The 23,685-nt window shown below is 36.5% G+C and overlaps 1 protein-coding gene across 1 annotated transcript; it reads left to right on the plus strand.

Moving 5' to 3' along the window:
- Nucleotides 1-1,127: 1,127 nt before the first annotated feature.
- Crebl2 (cAMP responsive element binding protein like 2) lies at nt 1,128-23,070 on the plus strand. The gene is made up of 4 exons (XM_047551106.1): nt 1,128-1,423; nt 16,611-16,808; nt 18,681-18,825; nt 22,931-23,070. Exons 1-4 carry the CDS (start codon nt 1,409-1,411, stop codon nt 22,933-22,935), a joined length of 363 nt encoding a protein of 120 aa, XP_047407062.1. The 5' UTR covers nt 1,128-1,408; the 3' UTR covers nt 22,936-23,070.
- Nucleotides 23,071-23,685: the final 615 nt, after the last annotated feature.

Raw genomic sequence — 23,685 nt, forward strand, 5'->3', positions numbered from 1 at the left:
TTCTTTCACCTAACACACTGTTTTCAAGGTTTAAAAGCACATAGTAGTATGTATTTGTACTTTATTCTTTTTTATGCCCCAGTAATATTCTTTTATAGCTATAGTCCACAAATGGTGTCTCGGTTCATCCATCAATGGACATTTGGGTAATTTCCACTTTTTGATTATTTAGGAATCATACTACTAGGAGAGAACACTTGTATACAAGTGTTTGTGTAGTCATGTTTTCTCTTCTTGGGTAGCTACCCAAGAGTGGTCATATGGTAGAACTACGTTTAATATTCCGAGGAACTGCCAAACTGTTTTCTTTCTTTCTTTCTTTCTTTTTTTTTTTTTTTTTTTTTTTTACGGTGCTGGGTATCGAACCCAGGGCCTTATACTTGAGAGACACTCTACCAACTGAGCTATATCCCCAGCCCCCAAACTGTTTTCTAAAGCAGCTGAACCATTTTACATTCTAATTATAATTTTTTAAAATAAAGAACTTAAGCTGGGCCTGGAGGCACACGCCTGTAATCCCAGCGGCTTGGGAGGCTGAGGCAGGAAGATTACGAGTTCTAAACCAGACTCAGCAATTTAGCGAGGCCCTAAGCAACTAAGAGAGAGCCTGTCTCTAAATATTTTATCAAACACATAAATAATATTTTATTAAAAAGCGCTGGGGATGTGGCTTAGGGGTTAGGCGTCCCTGGGTTCAATCCCAGGTACCAAAAATAAATACATAAATGAAATTTTAAAAATAAAGAACTTTATTTAGCATCTTCCTAGAGTCCCAGAAAAGGCCCGCCCCAGGGCCCTGCGTCCACCGTTGCTTTGCAGGGCACCAAACTCCCACTGTTCCTATCCGCCGGCCGCAGGCAATCCAGAACCAACCGAAGGCCCAGCGCGCTGTGGGAAACGTAATTTCAGCTTCCCGCAGGCTCCGCCTCCTTGGTGCTTGAGGTCCAACGGGAAAACAGACGCTCCTCTCTGAGGCTCTCTGGATGTTGTAGTTCTCTTTCCAGTCAGCTGTGCAGCAACTACGGAAAGGAAAACTACAATCCCCACCACTACCGCCGCGCTACGGTAGCCGAAGAGGTCATTCCTCGCGCGGCACTACCGCCCACTCTCAGGTCTCGGCGCCTCTTCAGGGCGTCTGTAAACACACCCAGAGACTGTCATGGAGGGGGAGGAGGAGGCGGCGGCGGTGAAGGGAGGCGTTTTGGGCTGCCTCCAAGGTCCGATCTGCCATTCCTGAACTAGTCCCTGGTCCCCGTGACTGGCATCAGGGAAGTGAACTGTTAGGCGAGAGGAGGAGGCAGTCAGAACCATATCCCCTTCTTCCCCGGGGCGGGGGCCGGGCCGGGCCGGCTGAGCCAGGGGAGGGCCGGGGGAGGGAGTGCCTGGCCAGGCCGGCCTGTCTGCCGAAATGGATGACAGTAAGGTAAGTCCTGTGGTTTGCACGCGCAGCTGCCGCCGCCGCCTGCTTGTCGCTAAGTACTAGTCTGCCTCTGAGCCTCAGCTCAGAAGTCCATGCCAACACCCAAGCAACACCTGCCTTAGACATCCCTGCTCTTCTCCACTTATTGCCCGATGGTACCCAATCAAAATTCAGGGAACACCGAGCCTGTGTTTTTCCAGGAAGGGCCCTGTCTTTATTCCCGAGCAACCCTGTTTGCCAGCGCTTCCAGAGAATTCTAACCCTCCTCTTTGACCTGCCTAGCTAAATAAGTTAAGAAACTATAGTGCGTTTTCTTTTTTCCCTTCCTTGCCCCCTCTCAGCCCGTCTTCTGTTCGAAGACCTTAACTAGTGCACCCTGAACCAGCCCTATTCCCTTTGACTATTTCCCCTTCTCAGAATTCCTCACTCAATGCCCCATTCATATAATCAGTTCACTCCCCTTCTGAGCTATTTTCCTGTGGTTGGTTGGAACACTGCTAAGCTCCTGTTGCTATTTGGCCAGAGTCTGGAATCTAATCTCCTTTAGAAAGCCTGTCTCTAAGAAAAGTAGTGAATTTATTCTTGTTAATTTACCTTAATATTCCATCTCCATCCCACTTTTCCTATCCGATGTGTCCCTCTTTGTGATTTTAAGATAATAGATAATGTTCATTGTTGGTTAATTTATACAGTTGAACCTATTCATACTGTCTTCATTTCTACCAAAGTTTATATTGTTTAGGTTTATTCCATGAAGATAGGGATGGTCAAGGATTTGTGTATTGGTGTTTTAGGATGTTTAAGAATTGGGCCTATTTATTTTAGGAGTCAAAGTTTTAAAATTTGCCAGTTTTTGAGATCAGCCCTTCCCAGTTTTTTTCACAGCCTAATTTTCTGCAGTCTTTGTACTCTTTGGGATAGTGGTTTCCTTTGGGTGCTTGGGATCAAACCCAGGGCCTTGTGCTTACAAGGCAAGCACTCTACCGACTGAGCTATCTCTGCAGCCCCAATGGGTGCCCTTTTTACCCCTGCCAGACTACTAAATTTTTGCTGCTGCTGTTTTGTTTCACACATCTTCAGATCAAACAAACAAACAAACAAACAAAACAGTGTCTAGCTTCTCTGTGCTCTCTGTTTTATTCTACATTATCTGCTTTTCATCTTCATGTAGAAGGCTCTGAGAAAAGTGATAGAAGGGAAAACCTAGCACTGGTCTCTGGACTTAGTACTCACCCAGAGGAACAGATTGCTTGTGAAGCAGCAAAACTTTCCTAATAGAATTGGTATTTCTAAGATAAGTGGGTAGTTTCAAAAGTTTTCCAGAAAAGTTAGGAAATAACTTTTCATAGTCTTTGCTAGTTCAATATTTAAGGGTTAATATTGAAATTATATCTGAATTCTGTCCATTATCTTTCCCAGAAAATAATAATTTTGTAACCATTTAATGATGCTAAAAGAACATATTGTTCTTTAATTTTCTCAACTTGTGACTCATACTGTATTTTACCTAATTTTCAGTTGCTTCCTTTTCAGATCTTTGAAGCACAACAACTTTCTTAAAATCTTCAGTAATCTCAAATAAGTCCAAGAAAAACTTACAGGATTTTGAGTTATTCCACATACCTATAAAATCACAAATGCGTTATTTTAAAAACTAGCACATAATAGTAGAAGAAGGATATTAAATTTCATCTAGTAGTATACCTCAAACAACAGAAAGTACTAGTTAATAATGATTAACTGGAACAGAATAACATTATGGCCATTGCCCAGAAGTGCCTGGGCTTTATTCATTGTGCTCTAGTTGAGCAAAACAGCAAAAGCAGACATATAATAGCAAATAGGGGGACATAGAGCAAGAGATAGATTGGGCACCTAAAAAGGGAGTTTGGGAACATGTTAACCAGAGTGAAAAACTATCTTACCAGGTCTCCTCTTAGGCTAGCTGGGAAGGAAAAAAAATCTTAGTAAGTTATTTAGCCTCCTGAGTGCCTACTGAGTTTCTTCTTCCTTTTCTTTTAAATGAGGTCAAGGACTGGGGTTGTGGCTCAGTGGTAGGGCACTTGCCTGGCATGCGTGAGGTACTAGGTTCAATCCTCAGCAACACATAAAAAAATAAAATAAAACAAAGGTATTGTGTCCATCTGCAACCCTCCCCACCAAAAAAAATGAGGCCAATACCTTCTTTGCAGGCTTTGGTAAGGATTATAAATGAATCACATAAAGAATCTAGTTCAGTCTTAACACATGGTTGGTACTAAAAATCATTACTGTGAGGCTGGGGATGTAACTCAGTGCTAGGGTGCTTACCTAGCATGTGTGAGGCCATCATTGAACACCCCCATAAGGGAAAAAAAATTGCCATGGTTATATTACATAGCAGTGACTTCTGTGAGCTTCACTATATTGCAGTAGGTACCTGAGATCCTTCTTTTGGTAATTCTTTCATGTATTCTTATTGTATAACATTTGTAACTGTGTCTATACTTATACTACACTTTGCCCTATACCCCAAATGGTGGAAGGATGGAATATAAAAGAAATGTAACCTCTGTCCTTAACTGTTAGATTATGTGACAAAGCTGGGTGTGGTGGCACAAGCATGTAACACCAGCAACTGAGGAGGCTGAGGCAGGAGGATTTCAAGTTTATGGCCAGTCTCAGCAACTTAGCAAGACCCTATCTCAAAATAAAAAATAAGAACTAGGGATGTGGCTCAATGACAAAGCACCCTTGGGTTCAATCTCTAGTACAAAAATAAATAAATAAATAGATGTGAGAAAGACATGTCTACTAGGAAATAATTCTTATTTTTATGAAAGCCTCTTCTTGGCTTGCTATGTTCAATTACAAAGAAAACAGAAATGTGTGATTTTTCAGAGCCTTTGGTCAGAGACAAAGGTTTTTATTTTTTATTTTTACGTTTATTGAATAAATAAGTTGAAATATCCTAAATCAGATGAGTTCCTGTTATACTGTAAACTGGTAAGAGACCACCAAATTATATTGCCCAGCCTGACAGTTAAGGGCACAAGTTCTAGCTGAAGAACTGTTGGTTGTGGGACAGGCCAGCCACTGGCTACAAGATGCTAATATTGGCTGCTGTTTCCATACTTCCTTTCCACCTTTTGCTACACATGATTATCTGGAACTGAGGTTTCTTATACTTATCCCTTGCCTTCTAAGTGGTGTTGTCTCTTGCAAAAAATTTAACTTGGCCTCCCGCCCCTGCCCAAAATTTTTTAACATTCTTAAACCTGTCTCTGAAATCCCCTAATTGGCCCTTTAGCTATACTCTGCTATAGTTGGACCTGGGTTCCCAGACAACTGTCCTACTCCATCAACACTTTACACAAGTTCAAGACAGAAGAACCAGCTCATCTACTGAACAATTCTGATAGACATAAGTGTGCCTTTTTTTCCTTTCCAGGTTATGTGCACATTTAACGTGGTTACCTCTACAGACAGTTTTAAAACTAGGAAATAATTTTCCCCCCTTGGGTATCAGGGATTGAACCCAGGGATGCTTAACCACTGAACCACATCCCCACTCTTTTATATTTTATTTAGAGACAGGGTTTCACTGAGTTGCTTAGGGCCTCTCTGAGTTGCTGAGGCTGGCTTTGAACTTCTAGTCCTGCCTCAGCTTTCTGAGCCACTGGGATTACAGGCATGTGCCACTGTACCTGGCAAATAATTTTAATACTATAGAAACCAGTTGAAATATTAAGCTTAAATGACTATTCAGAATGTCTTTCTCTCTAAGGTTGTCAGAATAATTATTCATTAACTATTTGTTGACCACCTAATATGTACCAGGCACCATTCTAGGCAGTAGTTATAAAATGAATGTCTTTGCAACTGATCTCCAGGATCTTTGACATTTCTGTGGGCGAGGCAGATAAATAGAAAGTACTTACAGTATAGTCAGGTAAGAAATGAAAATAATAAAGGCAGAGTGCTTTGGGGGCACTAAGAATGAGTGTCTGTCTAGGTATGTCCGACATGGGTTCACCCAATAGGAATGAATCTAAAAGGAAGGGGTCCTCCAAAACAGGAAAAGTGGAATATCCTAAAGCATACTGCATAGGAAAATAATTATTTTTGTAAAACAGGGATTGGCAAACTTTCTGTAAAGGGCCAGATAGTAAATATGTGTAGGCCATATGATCTCTCTAGTAATTGTTCAGCTCTACCATTGTTTCACAAAAATAACTGTAGGAAGAATGTATTAGAAGGGCATGCTGTGTTTCAATAAAACTTCATTTACAAAAACCAGCAGCAAGCTAATTTGGCTTGCTATCAGTGCAGACTTTACTAACCCTGAGATTATAGCATAAGGCACACATAAAAGTCATCAGAGTTAAGGATGGAAAGATAATCAGGGGCCAAATTATGATGTGCTTGATAAGTTAGGCTTGATAATTTTGGGTCAGTATTTTTCTAAGTGTAGAAGACACTTGCTGAATCAGAATCTCTGGGAATGAGACCTAGAAATTTGGATTTAACAGTTCCCCAGGGAGTGGCTCATTGTGCTAACAATTTGAGAAGGGTTGGGTGGGAAAGAAGCAAAGGCAGTAAATATAAACCATCTTGCTGAGACAGTTTGTAACCACTTCAGGCATGTTAAAATAGGTGTAGTCTTATATTTCGGTGAAGATATACTTAGCTTCAGCTTCAGAAAAGAATAGGTAGAAGAAAGGCAAAGGCATGGAGTTGAAATGAAAGAGGAGGGGCAGGAATTAACCCTCAGTTTAGAGATGCCTACTTTATCTTCTTTCTCCTTCTGATTGGAGAAAACTGGCAGAAAGGTTAGCAGTAGGAAGAAGTGATTAGACATTGTCACTTTCTGAAGATGTGCTAAATAAAGACCTAGGCTGTGGTGGTGAAGGAAGTTATGGTAGCCCTAGCATTGAATGAAGATGCTGCTATTTGCTTTGTTTTTTCTTTGTAGTGGTAAAGAGCAGTGGCTAGGCATGCAACTTTTTTTTTTTTTTTTTTTTATCAGTGGGAGATACCTTTTCACTTCACATTTTTAAAAGGGAGTGGTGAAAAAGGTCCTCCTGCTTTTTTCCTTTTTAGTTGAAACTGCTGGTACCACTTTATGTAAATAAAATATTTTTCTCAGACTTAACTTGAAACTTTTATGAGTTGCCTCAAGAATTAGAGCATTAGGATGTAAAAATAAGTGCAAAAAAAAGATGGTTAAATAATAAAGAGTTCTTGTGTTGTTTTCAGTTTTTTTTTCTCAGGAGGGAGCATTTTTTTTTTTTTTTTGCGGTGCTGGGGATCCAACCCAGGGCGTTGTGCTTACAAGGCAAGCACTCTACCAACTGAGCTATCTCCCCAGCCCAGGAGGGAGCATTTTTAAAAAAACAATTTTTATAATTTTTTTTGATACTGGTGTCAGTTTAAGTCAATTTCAAAATATTCCCTTTTTTTTTTTTTTTTTTTTTTTCATTTATTCAATTACCAGCCTTGTACTTGTTTGTTTAGTGGTGCTGGGGATCAAACCCAGGGCTTCAAGCATCTGCTCTACCACTGAGCTATACTCTCAGCCCTCAGGTATTTCTTTTTTATAGTGAAGAAAAACATACTAAGTTGACCAGGGAAGCAGAAATAGAGAGGAAAGAGATGACAGGGAGTCCCATCTATGAATGGACCCTGACTAGTGTTGGTGTAATAGGAATGGAGGGGATGAGAGAAATCAGATTTTATCAGGGAATATATTGGCATGACTTCAGTGGATGGGCATTAATAGTCATTATAGTAAAGAGTTCAAAGAAGTGTAAATGGAAATGTCTGTTATCCTCCTTACCTCTCCACCTGCCTTAATAGAGTACCTAACGTCAAAGTGAGATGGATTAGATGAATGATTGTATAGCATTGATATAGCAATGCATTTAAAGCGTGTGTCAGTTTTAGAGCCTTTCCAGGGAATTATGTGTTTAGATTAATGAGATTAGTGCAACTACAATCATGTCTTCTCTTGCTGAAGTTAAACCTGTTCACTATGAAGCCTAAGCAATCTCCTCAAGTCTTTGTAGACTAGTTTCTTTCTTTTACTGTAGTATTTAAATTTATAATTATCAGGAATCTCCCTGTAGGCTAAATCCAATAGTTTTATCTTAATTCCCTTTTTAAGCTCATAATTAGAACTCTTATGCTTGTCCCCTCCCCTCCATAATACTCTTTCCAGGTAAACTTTTGTGTCTTTGTATCCCTTTTTTGTGGTGCTATGGATGGAAAGCAAGGCCACATACATGTTGGGTAAGCACTCTACCACTGAACCACATTCCCAGCCTATGCACCATCTTGATTCTTCCCTATTATTCATTTTGCTTTTGAAGGTTGAAAGATAATTCACCCTCTTGCTGTGTATAATTCTGTGGGTTTTAGTATATTCAGAGTTATGCAAAGATCATCACTAATTATATAATATTTTCACCACCCTAAAAAGAGACTCATAAAAAACCATGGAACATTCTTAGAATGGAATACTATTCAGCAATAAAGAGAAACAAGATATCAAGCCATGAAAAGACGTGGAGGAGTCTTAACTGCATATTGCTTAGTGAAAGAAACCAGTTTGAAAAGGCCAACTATTATATGATTCTAATGATATGACATTCCAGAAAAGGCAAAACTTTAGAGATAATGAAAAGATCAGTGGTTGCCAGGGTTTCACAGGAGGAAGGAAGGATTAGGTGGAACACTAGATTTTTTTTTTTTTTTTTTTTGTGGTGCTGTGGATTGAACCCAGGGACTTGTGCATTCAAGGCAAGCACTGTACCACCGAGCCATATCCTCAGCCCTCAGCACTGGATTTTAAAGGCAATGTATGATACTGCAGTGGTAGATGCATGACAGTGTACATTTGTCAAAATCCATAGGATGTGCAACACCAAAAGTGAACCTTCATGTAAACTGCGACTTTGATTGTTAACAGTAAAGTAATGATAGTTCATTACCAATGCAAGATATTAATAACAGGAGAAACTGTAAGGTGGAAAGAGGGTATGATCCAGGAAAACTCTGTACTTTCTGCTTAATTTGCTTGTAAACCCAAAACACCTCTAAAAAAATAAAATCTATTCAATTAATGGAACAAAAGCAGAATTCTTTAGCCCTATTTGTTACTTCCCAGCCCTAAGCAACCACTAATTTACTTTTAGTCTCTCTAGACAAATCATGTGAATGGAATCATACAATATATGGCCTTTAGTTTATTTACCTAGCTCGGTATTTTCAAGGTTCATCCATGTTGTACTATGTATCGGTACCTCATGCTTTTTTTTTTTTTTTTTTTTTTGGTGTTGGGGAATGAAAGGGCTTTGCACATGCTAATGCTAAGCAGGCTGTTTACCACTGAGCTCCATTCCCAGCCCTAGTACTTAATTTCGTTTTATGACTAAATAATGTTCCACTGCATGGATATACCATATTTGTTGTTGCTTCATCAGCTAATGGATATTTGGGTTGATTTTAACTTTTTTTTTCCTTTTGGTGGTGCTGGGGATTGAACCTAGGACCATGTATGCTAGGAAAGTGTTTTACCACTGAACTACCCAATGTTCATCCCCAGCCCACTGAACATCCCCAGCCCAATGTTTCCACTTTTCACTATTACAATAATGGTGCACTGAACAATTTTGTAAAGTTCCAGCCATGGACATACGTTTTCTTTTTTTTTGCATATACCCAGGAGTGGGTTATATGATATCTTATATTTACCCTCCCCCCCCCCTTTTTTTTTGAGGTATTGGGGATTGAACCCAGGGCCTCTGCCAGGCAGGTGCTCTATCTCTGAGCCATGTTTAATGTTTTTTTGTGTTTTTTTTTTTTTTTTTTTTTTTTTTTTTTTCATGTGTAATGTTTTGAGAAACTGACAAACTGCTCTTCAAAATGACTGCACCATTTTACATTCCTACCAATGATGGATAAGGGTTCCAGGTTCTCCACATCTGCCTACTTGTTATGGCCTTTTGGTTATATAGCCAAATCCTAGTGGTTATAAAGTGGTATCAGGTGGCTTTGATTCACATTTCCCTAATGACTAGTGATAGGAGTATTTTATCATTTGCTTATTGACCATTTGTGTATCTTCAAATGTCTATTCAAATCATTTACCCCCATTTTAATTGGGTTGTCTTTTTATGGTTGAGTTATAAGAGTTCTTTATATATTCTGGATACAAGTCCTATAGCATACATATGATTAAAAATATTTTATCTCATTATGTGGCTTGTTTTACCTTGATACTGTCCTTGAAACACAGAGATTTTAATTTTGACAAGGTACAGTTTTTTGGGGGGGAGAAGATTGTTTGTGCTTGTGGTGTCATATCTAAGAAACTGTCATCCAATCCAAGGACACGAAGATTAGATCCTATGTTTTCTTCTAAGAGTTTTATAGTTTTTGCCAGGCATGGTGGCACACATCTGTGATCCCAGTGACTGGGGAGGCTGAGGAAGGTGGATCACAAATTTAAGGACAACCTTGGCAACGTAGCAAGACCCTGTCTCAATATAAAAATAAAAAGGATTGATAATGTAGTTCAGTGGTAGAGTGCCATTAAAACAAAGCAAAATGGTTTTATGGTTTTAGCTTTCATATTTAGGGCTTTGTTTTGGTTTTAGTTAATTTTTGTGTTCTGCATGAGGTAGGAGTTCAAATTTGCACGTGGCTTGTGGCTGTCCCAGCACCCTTTTTGAAATAACTAGTCTTTCCCCATTAAATTGTTTTGGCACTGTTTTGTGGGAGAGGGATGCTGGAGATTAAACCAGGGCTTTGCACTTGCTAAGCATACACTCTACTGCTGAGCTACACCCTTATCCCACCTTGGCACCTTTTTGTAAATCATTTGGCCATAAATGTAAGGATTTACTTTTAGATTCTTTTCCATTGACCTGCGTATCAATCCTGGTGCCATTATCACACTGTCTTGAGTACTGTGATTTCCTTCCCATCCTTCCTTTTCTCATTCGTATTCTTCATATCTCTCTCTCTCTCTCTCTCTTTCTTTCTTTCTTTCCTGCACTGGATCAAACCCAGGGCCTTGCACATGCTAGGCAAGTGCTCCACCACTGAGCTACATCCCTAGCCCATTACATGGCTTTATAATAAGTTTTGAAATTGGAAAGTGTGAACCCTCAAACTTTGTTCTTTTTCAAAATTGTTTTTGCTATTCTGGATCCATTGTATTTCCATATGAATTTTAGGATTGTCTTGACAATTGCTGCAAAAAGACAGGTGGAATTTTCATAGCATATCGTTTGAATATATAAATCAGTTTTTGGAGTATTGCCATCTTAAGAGTGTTAAGTCTTTCAATCCATTAACTTGAGATGTCTTCCCATGCATGAGATCATTCTTAATTTCTTTCAATTATGTTTTATAGTTTTTAGTGCACATATCTTGTACTTGTGTTTATTCCTAAATATTTTATTTTATTTTTTTGCTGTTATTATGAATAGATTTGTGGGGGGTTGGGGGAATACTGGGAGTTGGTACTCTACCACTGAGCTACTTCCCAGTCCTTTAAAATATTTTCTTCCTTCTTCTTTCTTTTTATTTTTGAGGCAGGGTCTCCCTAAATTGCCCAGACTGGCCTCTAACTTCTGATCTTCCTGTCTCAGCTTCCCAGGTAGCTGGGATTACAGGTGTGAACCATGCAGCTTGGCTGTTTTTCTTAATTTTATTTCCATATTCTTCATTGATAATATATAGAAATGCAACTAATTTTTGTGTGATCTTATATCCTGCAGTCTTGCTTCAATCATTCGTTTGCTCTTGTTGGTTTTTTTTTTTTTTTGTTTTGGTGTGGACTCTTTCAGATTTCCTGTATCCAACATTATGTCATCTTTAAGGTAAAGATGGTTTTACTTTTCCTTCCTAATGTGAATGCCTTCTTCTTTTTCTTACCAGTATAAGGTTGAATAAAAGTAATGAGAGAAGACATGATCCTTGTCTTACTTATGATCTTTGGGGAAAAAACATTCAGTGTTTTCACCATTAAGTATGATGTTAGCTGTGGGGTTTTGTAGATTCCTTTATCAGATTGAGGAAGTTCCTTTCTGTTCCTTGTTTGCTGAGGTTTTTTGTTTGTTTTTGTTTTTTGTATCATGTAAGGATGTTGGATTTGTTGAGTGCTTTAAAAACCTTTTTTTTAGTGTTATTAAATTTGGCCCTCTTTTCTGGTGTGTTATAATAATTGATTTACAATTTATCTGAAACTGCAATAGTATAATTTTCCATACATGACATGTTTTCATGCATATGCTTTATCCCTGTACAATACTAATAATTCTATCTGAAACTGATTTACAATTAGAATAATTGATTTATTCCTAGGTTACATCCCTCTTAGTTATAGTGTATAATTCTCTTTATATGTTGCTAGATTCAGTCTTCTAGTGTTTTATTGAGGATTTTTGCATCTATATTCACAGGATATAGTGGTCAGTAGTTTTCTTATGATATCTTTCTTTGGTTTTGGTATCAGGCATATATTGGCCTCATAGAATGAATTGGAAAATGTTTTCTCTTCCTTTTCTTGAAAGAGTTTGTGAAGGATTAGTGTTAATTCATTAAATGTTTGGTAGAATTCACCAGTGAAGTCATATGAACCTGGGCTTTTCTTTGATCCTGATTTAGTATTTTTCAGTTTTCTCTTTCTGTTGGTTAGTCAATTAAAGGTTGATCAATCTCGTTGATCTTTTCAAGAATCTTGGTTTCATTGATTTTTCTGTTTTTTTCCATTCTTTGTGTATTTATTTTTGCTTTAATATTTATTATTACCTTCTGTCTACTTGCTTTGGTTTTAATTTGCCCATCTTTTTCTAGTTTCTGAAAATGGGGATTAGGTTATTGATTTTAAAACCTTTTTTTTTTTTTTTTTTTTTTTTTGTGGTGCTGGGGTTTGAACCCAGGGCCTTGTGCTTGCAAGGCAAGCACTCTACCAACTGAGCTATCTTCCCAGCCCTTAAAACCTTTTTGATACTGGTGTTCATAGTTCTCTCTGAACCTGTGCTTTAGTTGTATCTCATAGAGATTTTGATATATTATGCTTTCCTTTTCATTCACCTCAAAATATTTTTCTAATTTTCTTTATAATTATAATCTTTTCTGATCCATTATTAAGGCATGACTTTTGTTTTTTTATCTTTCATATTTATTTAATACTTATTACCATGTATTAAGAATACACTGTCCCAGGTGTTTACTTTGTTATAATCATGATATTTAGTTTTAGCTTGTCTTAAAAGAGAAAATCTTATAAAATCTTATAAGGTAGTTAACAGAAAAATAGGACCTTTGTTCTTATTTCCTTATAACCGATAGCCTTTAACATTTTTAACACATAATGAAAACGGACAGTATTGCAGAGGCCCTACTGAAATCTAACTTGTCTTTAATATCTTACCTGTCTGAAAGAATTTCTCTGGAGGATAAGAAAAAGTGGCTAGCAAGTTTCTTTTCTTGGTGGTAGAGGGTAGGGACTTAGGTCCTCTTGAGTGTTTCCTTAGGGCCTGTTATCCCTTCTCTCAAGTGTTTGGGGATGGAAAAAGGCAAAATGAATAGTGGTACAGAGGTACATTGTTTTAAAACCAGGTATTTAAATTATCATATGGCTCTAAGTCAATAGAAATCAAAACAGGAGAAAAGCTAAATGTTTGGGTTTATTTTTATAGTTCTTGGAGTTGTGTTGGTACATAAAAATCAGTACTTCTATTTAGCCATATTAAAGTGCTTCCTCACAGAATAAGTATAAGGAGAGAGCAGGGGGACAAAGCGGTTATATATAAATTTGTAAAAATTTGATGTATTGGTTAAGAATATATTTTTTGGTCCAGTGATTTTTTCTTTTTTCTTTTTTTTGATGTAGGGGATGGGGGATTGAACCCAGAGGTGCTCAACTGCTGAGCCACATCCCCAACCCTTTTTATTTTTGATTTTGAGACAGGGTCTTGCTAAGTTGCTGAAGTCCTTGCTAAATGGCTAAGGCTGGCTTTGAATTTGCCATCCTCCTGCCTCAGACTCCCTAGCCACTAGGGTTACAGGCATGCGCCACTATGCATGGTCCAGAGATATTTAAGGAATTTGCAGGGTTGATTTCAGTTTTAGCTTCTGACTCTTGGTTCCTAATTAACATTCCCTCTCTATTCTTCAATTTTTATGGTTTATGAAATAGGAAAAGTTCAGGTGTTAAAGGCAGTTAATGTAATACCAACATTTGTCTAATATTTTTTCTTTACAAAGTGCTCTCATATACATTATTATACTAGAGATTTATTATAGTCCTTTGATAGACATGAATTTCTTGAAAACTGATACACATATCAGACATTATCTGGTACCGAAAACCAATAATTTAGTCTATTACTAAAGAAAAGTTCAACTAGAGAAGTGGTGGTTACATGGTTTTAAATGCAATTTTATAGGAATTGACATAAAATATAGGAACCACTGATTTATTTACTGTACCTTTATAATTCAAAAAAGGAATAAAGTAGCTCTAATTCAAATATTTTACTATCATGAAACCTAAACAAAGGGTTATAACTGTTGTTTGATTTTTGTGACTGTGTTAGATTTGTTTAAAAAAATATCAAAGAAGTACATGAAATATACTGTGTTCTCTTGCTGGCTTCTCAGAGGCAGCCGTTCCTGAATTAATTGAAAAGAACAGTATATGAGATATTGGATTATACTGTTGTGTAATTGCTAACTCATTTTACTACATAAAGAATAGAGCTGGGTGTGATGGAGCATGCCTGTAATCCAGTGGCTTGGGAGACTGAGGCACAAGGATTGTGAGTTCAAAGTCAGCCTCAGCAATTTAGCGAGGCCCTAAGCAATTCAGTGAGACCCTGTCTCTAAATAAAAAATAAAAAAGTTCTAAGGGGCTGGAGTTGTGACTCAGTGGTAAAGTGCTTGCCTAGCATGTGTGAGACTCTGGGTTCAATTTTCAGCACTGCACATAAATAAATAAAATAAAGGACCACTGACAACTAAAAAAATGTTATAAAAAGAAAAGAAAGGAAAAATTTTTAAAAAGTGCTAGGGATATAACTCAGTGGTTAAACGCCCCTGGATTCAATCTGGTACCAAAAAAAAAAAAAAGAAAAAAAAAAAGATTAGAAGTCATTATACATTTATTTCACAAGATACTTGCATTTATACTGTAACATATTGCTTTTTAAAACTGTGATAATAGATTTAATGCAGGGCAATCAAAATATTTTACTAAAATTATACCGTTGAGATATAAGTATGACCTAAAATTTAAAAATTAGTGGTGTTGGGCTCAACAAGGCCGTCCTGTAATTGCTATCAAATATTTGGCTTTGAGAAGTTTCCTGAAGAATGTATTGTTATATTGGAATAAAAACATGATGATGCACAATAGAAAAACTTCACAAGACCAGTTTTTGAAAAGTTGAAACTTCCTTAAGAGTAGTACTGAAGCAGCTATCTTTTTTTAATATATATTATGCTTAGTATTGATTTGATCTTTATAGGGTATTTGGCATTGTTGGTATATGATATTAATAATGATTTTGAACAAATAAATCAGTTTTTGTATCTAAATGAATATTAACTCAGAGTTTTGTTACTTGGGAAAGCTTCTACATTTATTTCAGTTATTTACCAGTGTTTTGAATTTTGCATCTTCTCTTTTAGAATTACTTTTAAAGCCTTAGCAGTATTCCTGTCAGTACACTGAAGGTATAAAACTTACATTCTCTGAGTGATTTGTGGTGTTGGGGATTGAACCCAGGGTCTCATGCATGTGAAGTCCGCACTCTACCACCGAGCTATATCCCCGGCCTTTCTCTGAGGGTGATTTTCAGGAAACAAACAAACAAACAACAAACTCATCATCATTCAGAACTTTATTAAATAAGATGGACAATCACATTGGGAATTTAAAAAATAATGTATAACTCTACAGTAATGAGACATAGTATGAAAATTGGCTCCAATAGTTCTTTCTAAAAAAGTACTTTGGAATAAATGCATCCCCTTTCAAGGTTACTGCTTTAAAGCATATTTACTTGATGTGCAAGTTTAGGTTTATGTATTTAAAACTTTATTATCTTTACCACATAGTTAGATCTGATATAAAACCTTGGGAAGGTTTCAAAACTAAGCAAGGAGGAAGATTAAATCACTTTGTCAGTCACCTAATAATTGTGCCTAGACAGGTAAATGAATAACAGAGATAGAGGATGTTAGTTCTGACACTAGTGGGAGCAAGTAGAAATCAGTCTAGGGTTATAATTATCAGCTTCTAAAGGCAAAAGAGAATTATCCTTCTGAAGATTTCAAGGACTTCTTGTGTGTTCCTTTCAGCTGAAATTTGAAGAGGGAATTTAAAACTCAAACACTTAGGATACATATTTACTTATATATATGTATAATTTAATACATATATTTGTCTAATTGCAAACATTTAAAAATCATAAAAATACAGATGTGTAAAAACTATTTATAATCACATCTGAGAAATCATTGACCTTGTTAATTTCCTTTCTTCTGTGTATCATAACATTGAAATCATAAGAAACTTGCAATTTTGAGTGTTTTGCTTATTTTAATGTAGTTTTTTTCAAGGCAATAAAAATTCTTCATAAACAAAATATTTAATGGTGATATTTTATGGGTTTTTTTTTTGTGGGAAGGTGGGTACCGGGGATTGAACTCAGGGGCATTCAACCAGTAAGCCACATCCCCAGCCCTAGTTTCTATTTTATTTAGAGACAGGGTCTCACTGAATTGCTTAGCGTCCTGCTTTTGCTGAGACTGGCTTTGAACTTGCAATCCTCATGTCTCAGCCTCCTGAGATGCTGGGATTACAGGCCTGTGCCACTGTGCCCAACTATTTAGTTTTTTATTATCCACCTCCATATGGTTTATAAAATTTACTGTTAAACTATTTAAACTTATTGAAGAAATAATAAAAGCTTATGTTGTGTCTTCTCTCACATTCATGGTACCAAAAGTATCATAAAAAAAGGAGACAAAGACCCAGAAGGCATTTGATGGAATTGTGCTTTCTTAGTTCCAGAGGCTTCACTTATTTATCATTTGTAAATGTTCTCTTTGCTAATACGTATCCATAGCCACTTCGCTACATAGAGAACTAAGATTAAAAAATAATTATTTCTTCTCTCTCTTGCTGAAGGTGGTCGGAGGCAAAGTAAAGAAGCCTGGTAAACGTGGTCGGAAGCCAGCCAAAATAGACTTGAAAGCAAAACTTGAGAGGAGCCGGCAGAGCGCAAGGGAATGCCGGGCCAGAAAAAAGCTGAGATATCAGTATTTGGAAGAGTTAGTATCCAGTCGAGAAAGAGCTATATGTGCCCTCCGAGAGGAACTGGAAATGGTAAATTCTTTCAATAAACACATAAAATAAATCAGTCTCATCTTGGCAAAAGAAGTGTACATTAAAACGTGAAGATACCAGTTTTTACTAATACATTTGACAAATATTAGAAAGAATATTAATCTGTTAGCCATGCTGTGGGCAAATAGGCATTTTCTTAGGTGGGAGCAAAATGTATATGACTTTTATTGAGGAATTTTTTTGTGATAGGAAAAAATGGAAAATAATCCAGACAGTAACAACCTAAGTCAAATAAATTATACTACATTCATACATGGGACTGCTTTGTAGCCATTAAAAAATCACAGGGCACATATGTGTTTACTGATTCAGAAGGATATTCACAATATATTAATTGTGAAAAACTGTGTAACAATATGTAATTTCACAATTGTGTTTAAATGAATTTTATTTATTTTACATGTTTTATTCATTCATTCATTCACACTTTGGGTAGTAGCTATAGAAATGTATAACAAAATTGAAACCCATTACTATAAACTCAGGAGGTTACAGATGGGATACTACCATGATCATTGCAAAACAGGGGCAGATACCTCATGTTTTTAGAAAGTAATAAGGTGGGGTTACAGGTGTGCACCACCTATAACCCCAGTGGCTCAGGAGGCTGAGGCAGGAAGATCATGAGTTTAAAGCCAGCCTCAGCAAAAGTGAAAAGCAACTCAGCAAGACCCTGTCTCTAAATAAAATATTAAAAAGGGCTGGGATGTGCCTCAGTGGCAGAGTATCCTAGGTTCAATTCCTAGTACCCCCCCCCAAAAAAAAAAGCAAAAAAAAAAGAAATCAAATGAAATAGCATATATCTGGATAGTATATATGCTATTCATTTTTCTCTCTTCATGTCCTCACCCTATTACTGTCTTTCTTTTTTATACCATCCAGATATATTCCAAATATATGCTATTTCATTTGATTTTTTTTTTTTTTCTGCTACTGGTGATTGAACCAGCCACTGAGCCACCTCCCCAGCCCTTTTTATTTTTTGATTTAAAACAGTTTTATTTTGAGACACTAAGTTGCTTTGGACCTTGCTAAGTTGCTGAAGCTGACTTTAAACTTGTGATCCTCCTGCCTCAGCCTCCTGAGCCACTGAGATCACAGGCATGCACCACCATGCCCGGCCATTTGATTTTTGTAGTGTGTTGAATTTGACCGGTGCTATAAAGTATTTTTTACCTTCAGTATAGGTCACTTAAGGGCTTCATTTTTGTGTACCCCCAAAGACCATAGGATACACTCTGGTAGAATATGTACGTTTCCTGTCATATATCTCATGGTAGTGTATACATCTGGTCTCTAGTTGATATTTTGTGAATGTTTGTGAAAGAAGGGAAATTACTAGAATTAATTTTTTTTCTTTTTAGGGGTAGAAATAATACTGTGACAATTATTAAAAAATTGAGATGAATTCTAATTAATGGCATACTATGAAAACATGTTCTTTTAGTCAGAGGGGCTTCTTTAATCTGAGCAACCCTCCAGTACATTGCAGAAATATTCAGTAGCAATTTTTCTGGCCTCTTCTGAAAGATGACAAATCTCATATATGACCTATGTCATAAAAAAGTAATACCGTGGAGTGTGGGGTTCTCAGCAACCTATTGACCTCTAATTGTGGGCTTTTTTATATCTAGGATTTCTACTAGGGGTTCCTGAATTCTGTTAACTTTTTTTTTTGGCACTGGGGATTGAGACCAGGGGTGTTACCAGAGCTACATCCCAAGTCTTTTATATTTTTTGAGACAGGAGCTTGAAAAGTTGGCTTTGGGATCCTCTTGTTTCAGCTGGGATTACAGGTGTGAGCCACCGGGTCTATTAACATTTTACCTAAGTATATTTTATATATTTCAGTACAAGCAGTGGTGCATGGCAATGGACCAAGGAAAAATCCCTTCTGAAATAAAGGCCCTACTCACTGGAGAAGAGCAGAACAAATCTCAGCAGAACTCAAGCAGACACACCAAAGCTGGGAAGACAGATACTAATAGCAATTCCTGTGAGTATGATCCATGGGAGAATTTTTATTAAGGGAGCATCTAAAGGTAGGGTTTCTGTCGACCACTTCCTTATTATGTCTTTAAATAAAATAAAAGATTGATGTCATTTGCAGTGCACTAGTAAGCAAGTTAAATAGCTTTAGATTCTAAATACTGACATGCCCTTTACATGAGTTCTATAAAGGGCAACTGATAAATTTATGGAGATTATTTTATTAAGATAATAAGTAGGAATGACACTGCTCTAGTTATTGTTAATGATAACTTTATATTTATTTGTATTTTTATTTACAGCTTACAAAGTACTTACCCTTATATTTATCTTAAATATAAACTCTAATAATCATATTAAAGAATTTTACTTTTTGGGTTGATGGTGTAGTTCCATAGTAGAACATGTGCTTAGTATGTGCAAGACCTGGGGTTCAGTCCCCAGCACCAAAAAACAAAAACGAAGAAACAAATTACACTTATTTTATAGATGAGAAATAGCAGGAGTCTGGGTAAGATACCCAGGGTCACACAACTATAATATTAGAACCTGTCCTCACCAATCCAGGCTCTTTTTAGCATGGTCGTCCATCAGGATAAGGATTTTTTTTTCTCGCCATGTGGGAGATTAAACCCAGGGCTCACATGCTAGGCAAGCACTCTACCATTGAGCCCACCCCCAGCCTATGATTTTTTTTTTTTTTTTTGAGGTGAAATTCATATAACAAAATTACCCATTTAAGAAAAAAACTAACCATTTTAAAGTAACAATTCAGAGGCATTTAGTACATTCACAGTGTTATACAGCCTCCAGTTATTCAGTACGTAATCATCCTACAAGAGAACCCTGACTAGGCATGGTTGTGCACACACCTGTAATCCCAGTGGCTTGGGAGGCTGAGGTAGGAGGATTTGAGTTCAAAGCCAGCTTTAGCAAAAGCGAGGTGCTAAGCAACTCAGTGAGACCCTGTCTCTAAATAAAATACAAGACTGGGGATGTGGCTCACTGACCAGGTACCCTTAAGTTCAATGCTGTATACCAAAAAAAAAAAAAAAACCTCTGAACCCATTAAATAGTTATTTCCCTTTATCCCTAGCTCCTTACGACCTAACCCCTTAAGACTATGAATTTGCTTTTTGTCTATATGGATTTATCTATGTTGGATATTTAATATAAATGGAATCATACAGTATATGATATTTTTTTGTCTGGCTTCTTTCACTTAGCATGTTTTCAAGGTTAATTCCCATGTATTAGTATTTATTCCTTTTTGTGGTCACATAATATTCTTACGTATATGTGTACCACTATTATTTATCCGCTTGTCTGTTGATGGGCAACGTTGTTTCTACCCTTTGGCTCTTGTGGCCAGTCCTGCTGTGAACATGTACATACAAGTATTTTTGTACTTAATTTCAGTTCCTTTGAGTATATACCTAGGAGTCAAGTTGATGGGTCATATGGAAATTCTATGTTTAACTTTTTGAGAAATTGCCAAGCAGTTTTTGTAGTAGCTAAAACATTTTATTTCCATCAGCAATATATAACTTCTAATTTCTCCACATCTTGCCAACACTTGTTATTTTTCATTTTTATTATTTATCATTATTATTTTTTTAAGAGATGGGGTCTTGTTATGTTATATTACCTAGGTTAGCCTTTATCTTCTGGGCTCAAGCAATCCTCCTTTCTCAACCTCTGGGGTTGCTGGGACTACAGGCATGTACCCGTGTGCCTTGCTGGATTTTTTTTTAAAAACAATAGCTATCACAGTGAATGTGAAGTAGCATCTTATTGTGATTTTGATTTGCATTTCCCTAAATAACTAATCATTTTGTATCTTTTCATGTGCTGTGTGGTCATTTGCATATCTTCTTTGGCTGAAGTTTGCCAGTGTTTTATTTAGGCTTTTCATTTTGTTGTTGTGTTGTAAGAATTCTTTTCTAGGTATTAGACTTTTTTCTCTCTCTCTTTAAGCTCTTTTCACTTTCTTGATAGTATCCTTTGATACACAGAATATTTTAATTTTGATGAAATTCACTTTACCTTTTTTTCCTTTATTGTTCATGCTTTTTGTGTCATATCTGAGATTCCATTGCCAAATCCAAGGTTATGAAGATTTACCCCTTGGTTTTCATCTAAGAATTTCATGGTCCTTTATTTGGGTTGTTGACCCATTTTGAGTTCATTTTTTTTTTATGGTGTGAACACAGGGTCCATGTGTTGCATATGGATATCCAATTGGCCCAGTACCATTTGTTGAATAGACTAACAATTTTGTTGATTGATTAATTGATTTTTTTTTTTTTTTTTTTTTTTTTTTTTTTTTTTTTTGGGTACTGGGGATTAAACCCAGGGGCACTTTACCACTGAGCTACATCCACAGCCCTTTTAATTAAAATTTTTTTCTCTTTTTTTAATTGGTTCTTTTTAGTTATAATAACAATAGAATCCATTTTGACATAATTATACAAGCATGGAATATATCTTTTTCTAAATCAAACCCTAGTACTTCTCCTTTCCCTTATCTTTCCCCTCTCCCTGCTCCCTTCTCTCTATTGATCTTCCTACCATTTATCTATAGTTATTATTTTTTAAATTAATTTCTTGTAGATGTACATGATGATTGGTTCACTATGTGTATTCATATATGTACATAGGAAAGTCATGTCAGATTAATTCCACTGTTTTTCCTTTTCCTATCCCCCTTTCATTCTCCTTTGTCTAATCCACTGAACTTCAATTCCCCTCTCTGCTTTTTTGTTGGTTAACTTCCACATATCAGAGAAAAATTTGACCTTTGATTTTTTGGGATTGACTTATTTTACTTAGCATGATAGTCTCCAGATCCATCCATTTACCAGCAAATGTCATAAAGTCATTCTTCTTTATGGTTGAGTATTATTCCATTGTGTGTATATATATATAATATATATATATATACACACAATAAATACATTGTATATATATATATACACTAAATTTCTTTATCCATTCATCTGTTGAAGGGCACCCGTGTTAGCTCTAATTTTTTAAAAATTTTATTCTGAAGCTGTGCATGGTGTCACATGCCTGTAATCCCAGCAACTTGGTAGGCTGAGGCAGGAGGATTGCAAGTTTGAGGCCAGCCTTAGCAATTTAGGCCCTAGTAACTTAATGAGACCCTGTCTCAAAAAAAATAAATTAAATAAATAAATAAGTATAAACAGGATTGGGATGTAGCTCAGTGGCAAAGCATAGTACCATATAAGTAAATTTTATATACCATATCAGTACCATATAAGTAAATTTTATACTGAGACAGGCAGGGTCTTGCTAAATTGTGTGGGCTGGCTTGAACTTGCAATCCTCTTGTCTCAGCCTCCTGAGTTGCGGGGATTACAGATGTATGCCATTGTACTCACTTATAAAGATTGTAGAATGAAGGTGTCAGGTGTTTCCTTGATTATTGTGATTACTCTGGGAGCACTTGATGTAGTTATTAGGAAATATTATCCAGTTTTTAATCTTCAAATTTCTGTTTTCTGAAAGAATTGACTTTAAAAAAAAAAAAACAAAACTTTGTTTATTCATTTATTTTCATGTGGTGCCGAGGATCGAACCCAGTGCCTCACACGTGCAAGGCAGTCGCTCTACCACTGAGCCACAGCCCTAGCCCCAAAATTGGCTTTTTGATGACTCTTATTAGATGAGGTAACACTGGATCTTAACCTAAGTTGAATTACTGTAAAAGCCAAATCAGCTATTTATCTTTCGGTCTGTATTTAAAAAATAGCCTTCCTACCAGGTATAGTAGTGCAGGCCTGTAATCCCAGCAGCTGGGGAGGCTTAGGCAGGAGGATCATGAGTTCAAAGCCAGCCTCAGCAACTTAGTGAGGTGCTAAGCAACTCAGTGAGACCTTGTCTTTAAATAAGAAATACAAAAAAAGGACTGGGGATGTGGCTCAGTGGTTAAGTGCCCCTGAGTTCAATCCCTGGTACCAAAAAAAAAAAAAAAAAAACCCTTTCTATAGATGCTAACCTGAAAAGAAATTCATACCTTTTAAAATAGATTAGTCAAATTTCATTGACTTTAAAAGCATTCTAACATTCGAATTCGATTTATTTTTCAGGGTGAAGATGATGTAAAATGATGAATCAGTGATTGAAGCCAATATTCTAATTTCCATGGAGGATGAATAGGCAAGATTATGCTTCTTGGCTCCATTTACTACCTACTGCTCAGTAGTCATCTCTGTAAATCTGCAATTTTACCAAAATGTATGATTACAGATCTCAAAAGATCTTGCTTTAACTTTCAACTCTTAGAAAATTATAAACATTCAGATCTGTTCTGTACTGCTACCCATGACATTTAACATGTCATGAAGCTTGAAAACACAAGAGTAGAGAGAAGTGACGATTGTATTTTGCACCTTAACTCCACATTGCTTTGTTGGTAATTTATATTCTTTTCATGTAATTCATGTAATTGTATGTGTATGTGTGTTTATGTGTCACCTCCTTTCATGTTTCTGATTGCCCTACAAAGAGAAACCAAATGGGCTGATGGCTAACTGTAAGTTCTCAGCCTTTATGGACCTAATATGATTTCTTTATATTTACTTGAGTAATGTTTATTTCTGCATGAACCATGATTTCTCCTGTGAGCCATTCCAGCATAAGCTGTGAATATGTATTAACAAATATATACATTTCTATTTTTATAATCCATAGATATGCCTGTTTTAAATAATGTACATGTTTAAAAAAATACATCAAGAAACCTTTAAGACAGCCTCTATTTAAAACTTGTTGCTGTCTTATCAAAATGTATTTATAAAAGTTTGTTAGGTCCACACTTGGAGAATAGTCAAATTTTACTTTT

This window comes from Sciurus carolinensis, chromosome 4, assembly GCF_902686445.1.
Source record: "Sciurus carolinensis chromosome 4, mSciCar1.2, whole genome shotgun sequence".
Classification (NCBI taxonomy): Eukaryota; Metazoa; Chordata; class Mammalia; order Rodentia; family Sciuridae; genus Sciurus; species Sciurus carolinensis.

What these genes read in the sequence shown, in the direction of transcription:
- Crebl2 (XM_047551106.1), top strand. An exon ending in TCCGAGAGGAACTGGAAATG is followed by an intron (nt 16,809 to 18,680) that starts GTAAATTCTTTC and finishes TATATATTTCAG; the next exon opens with TACAAGCAGTGGTGCATGGC.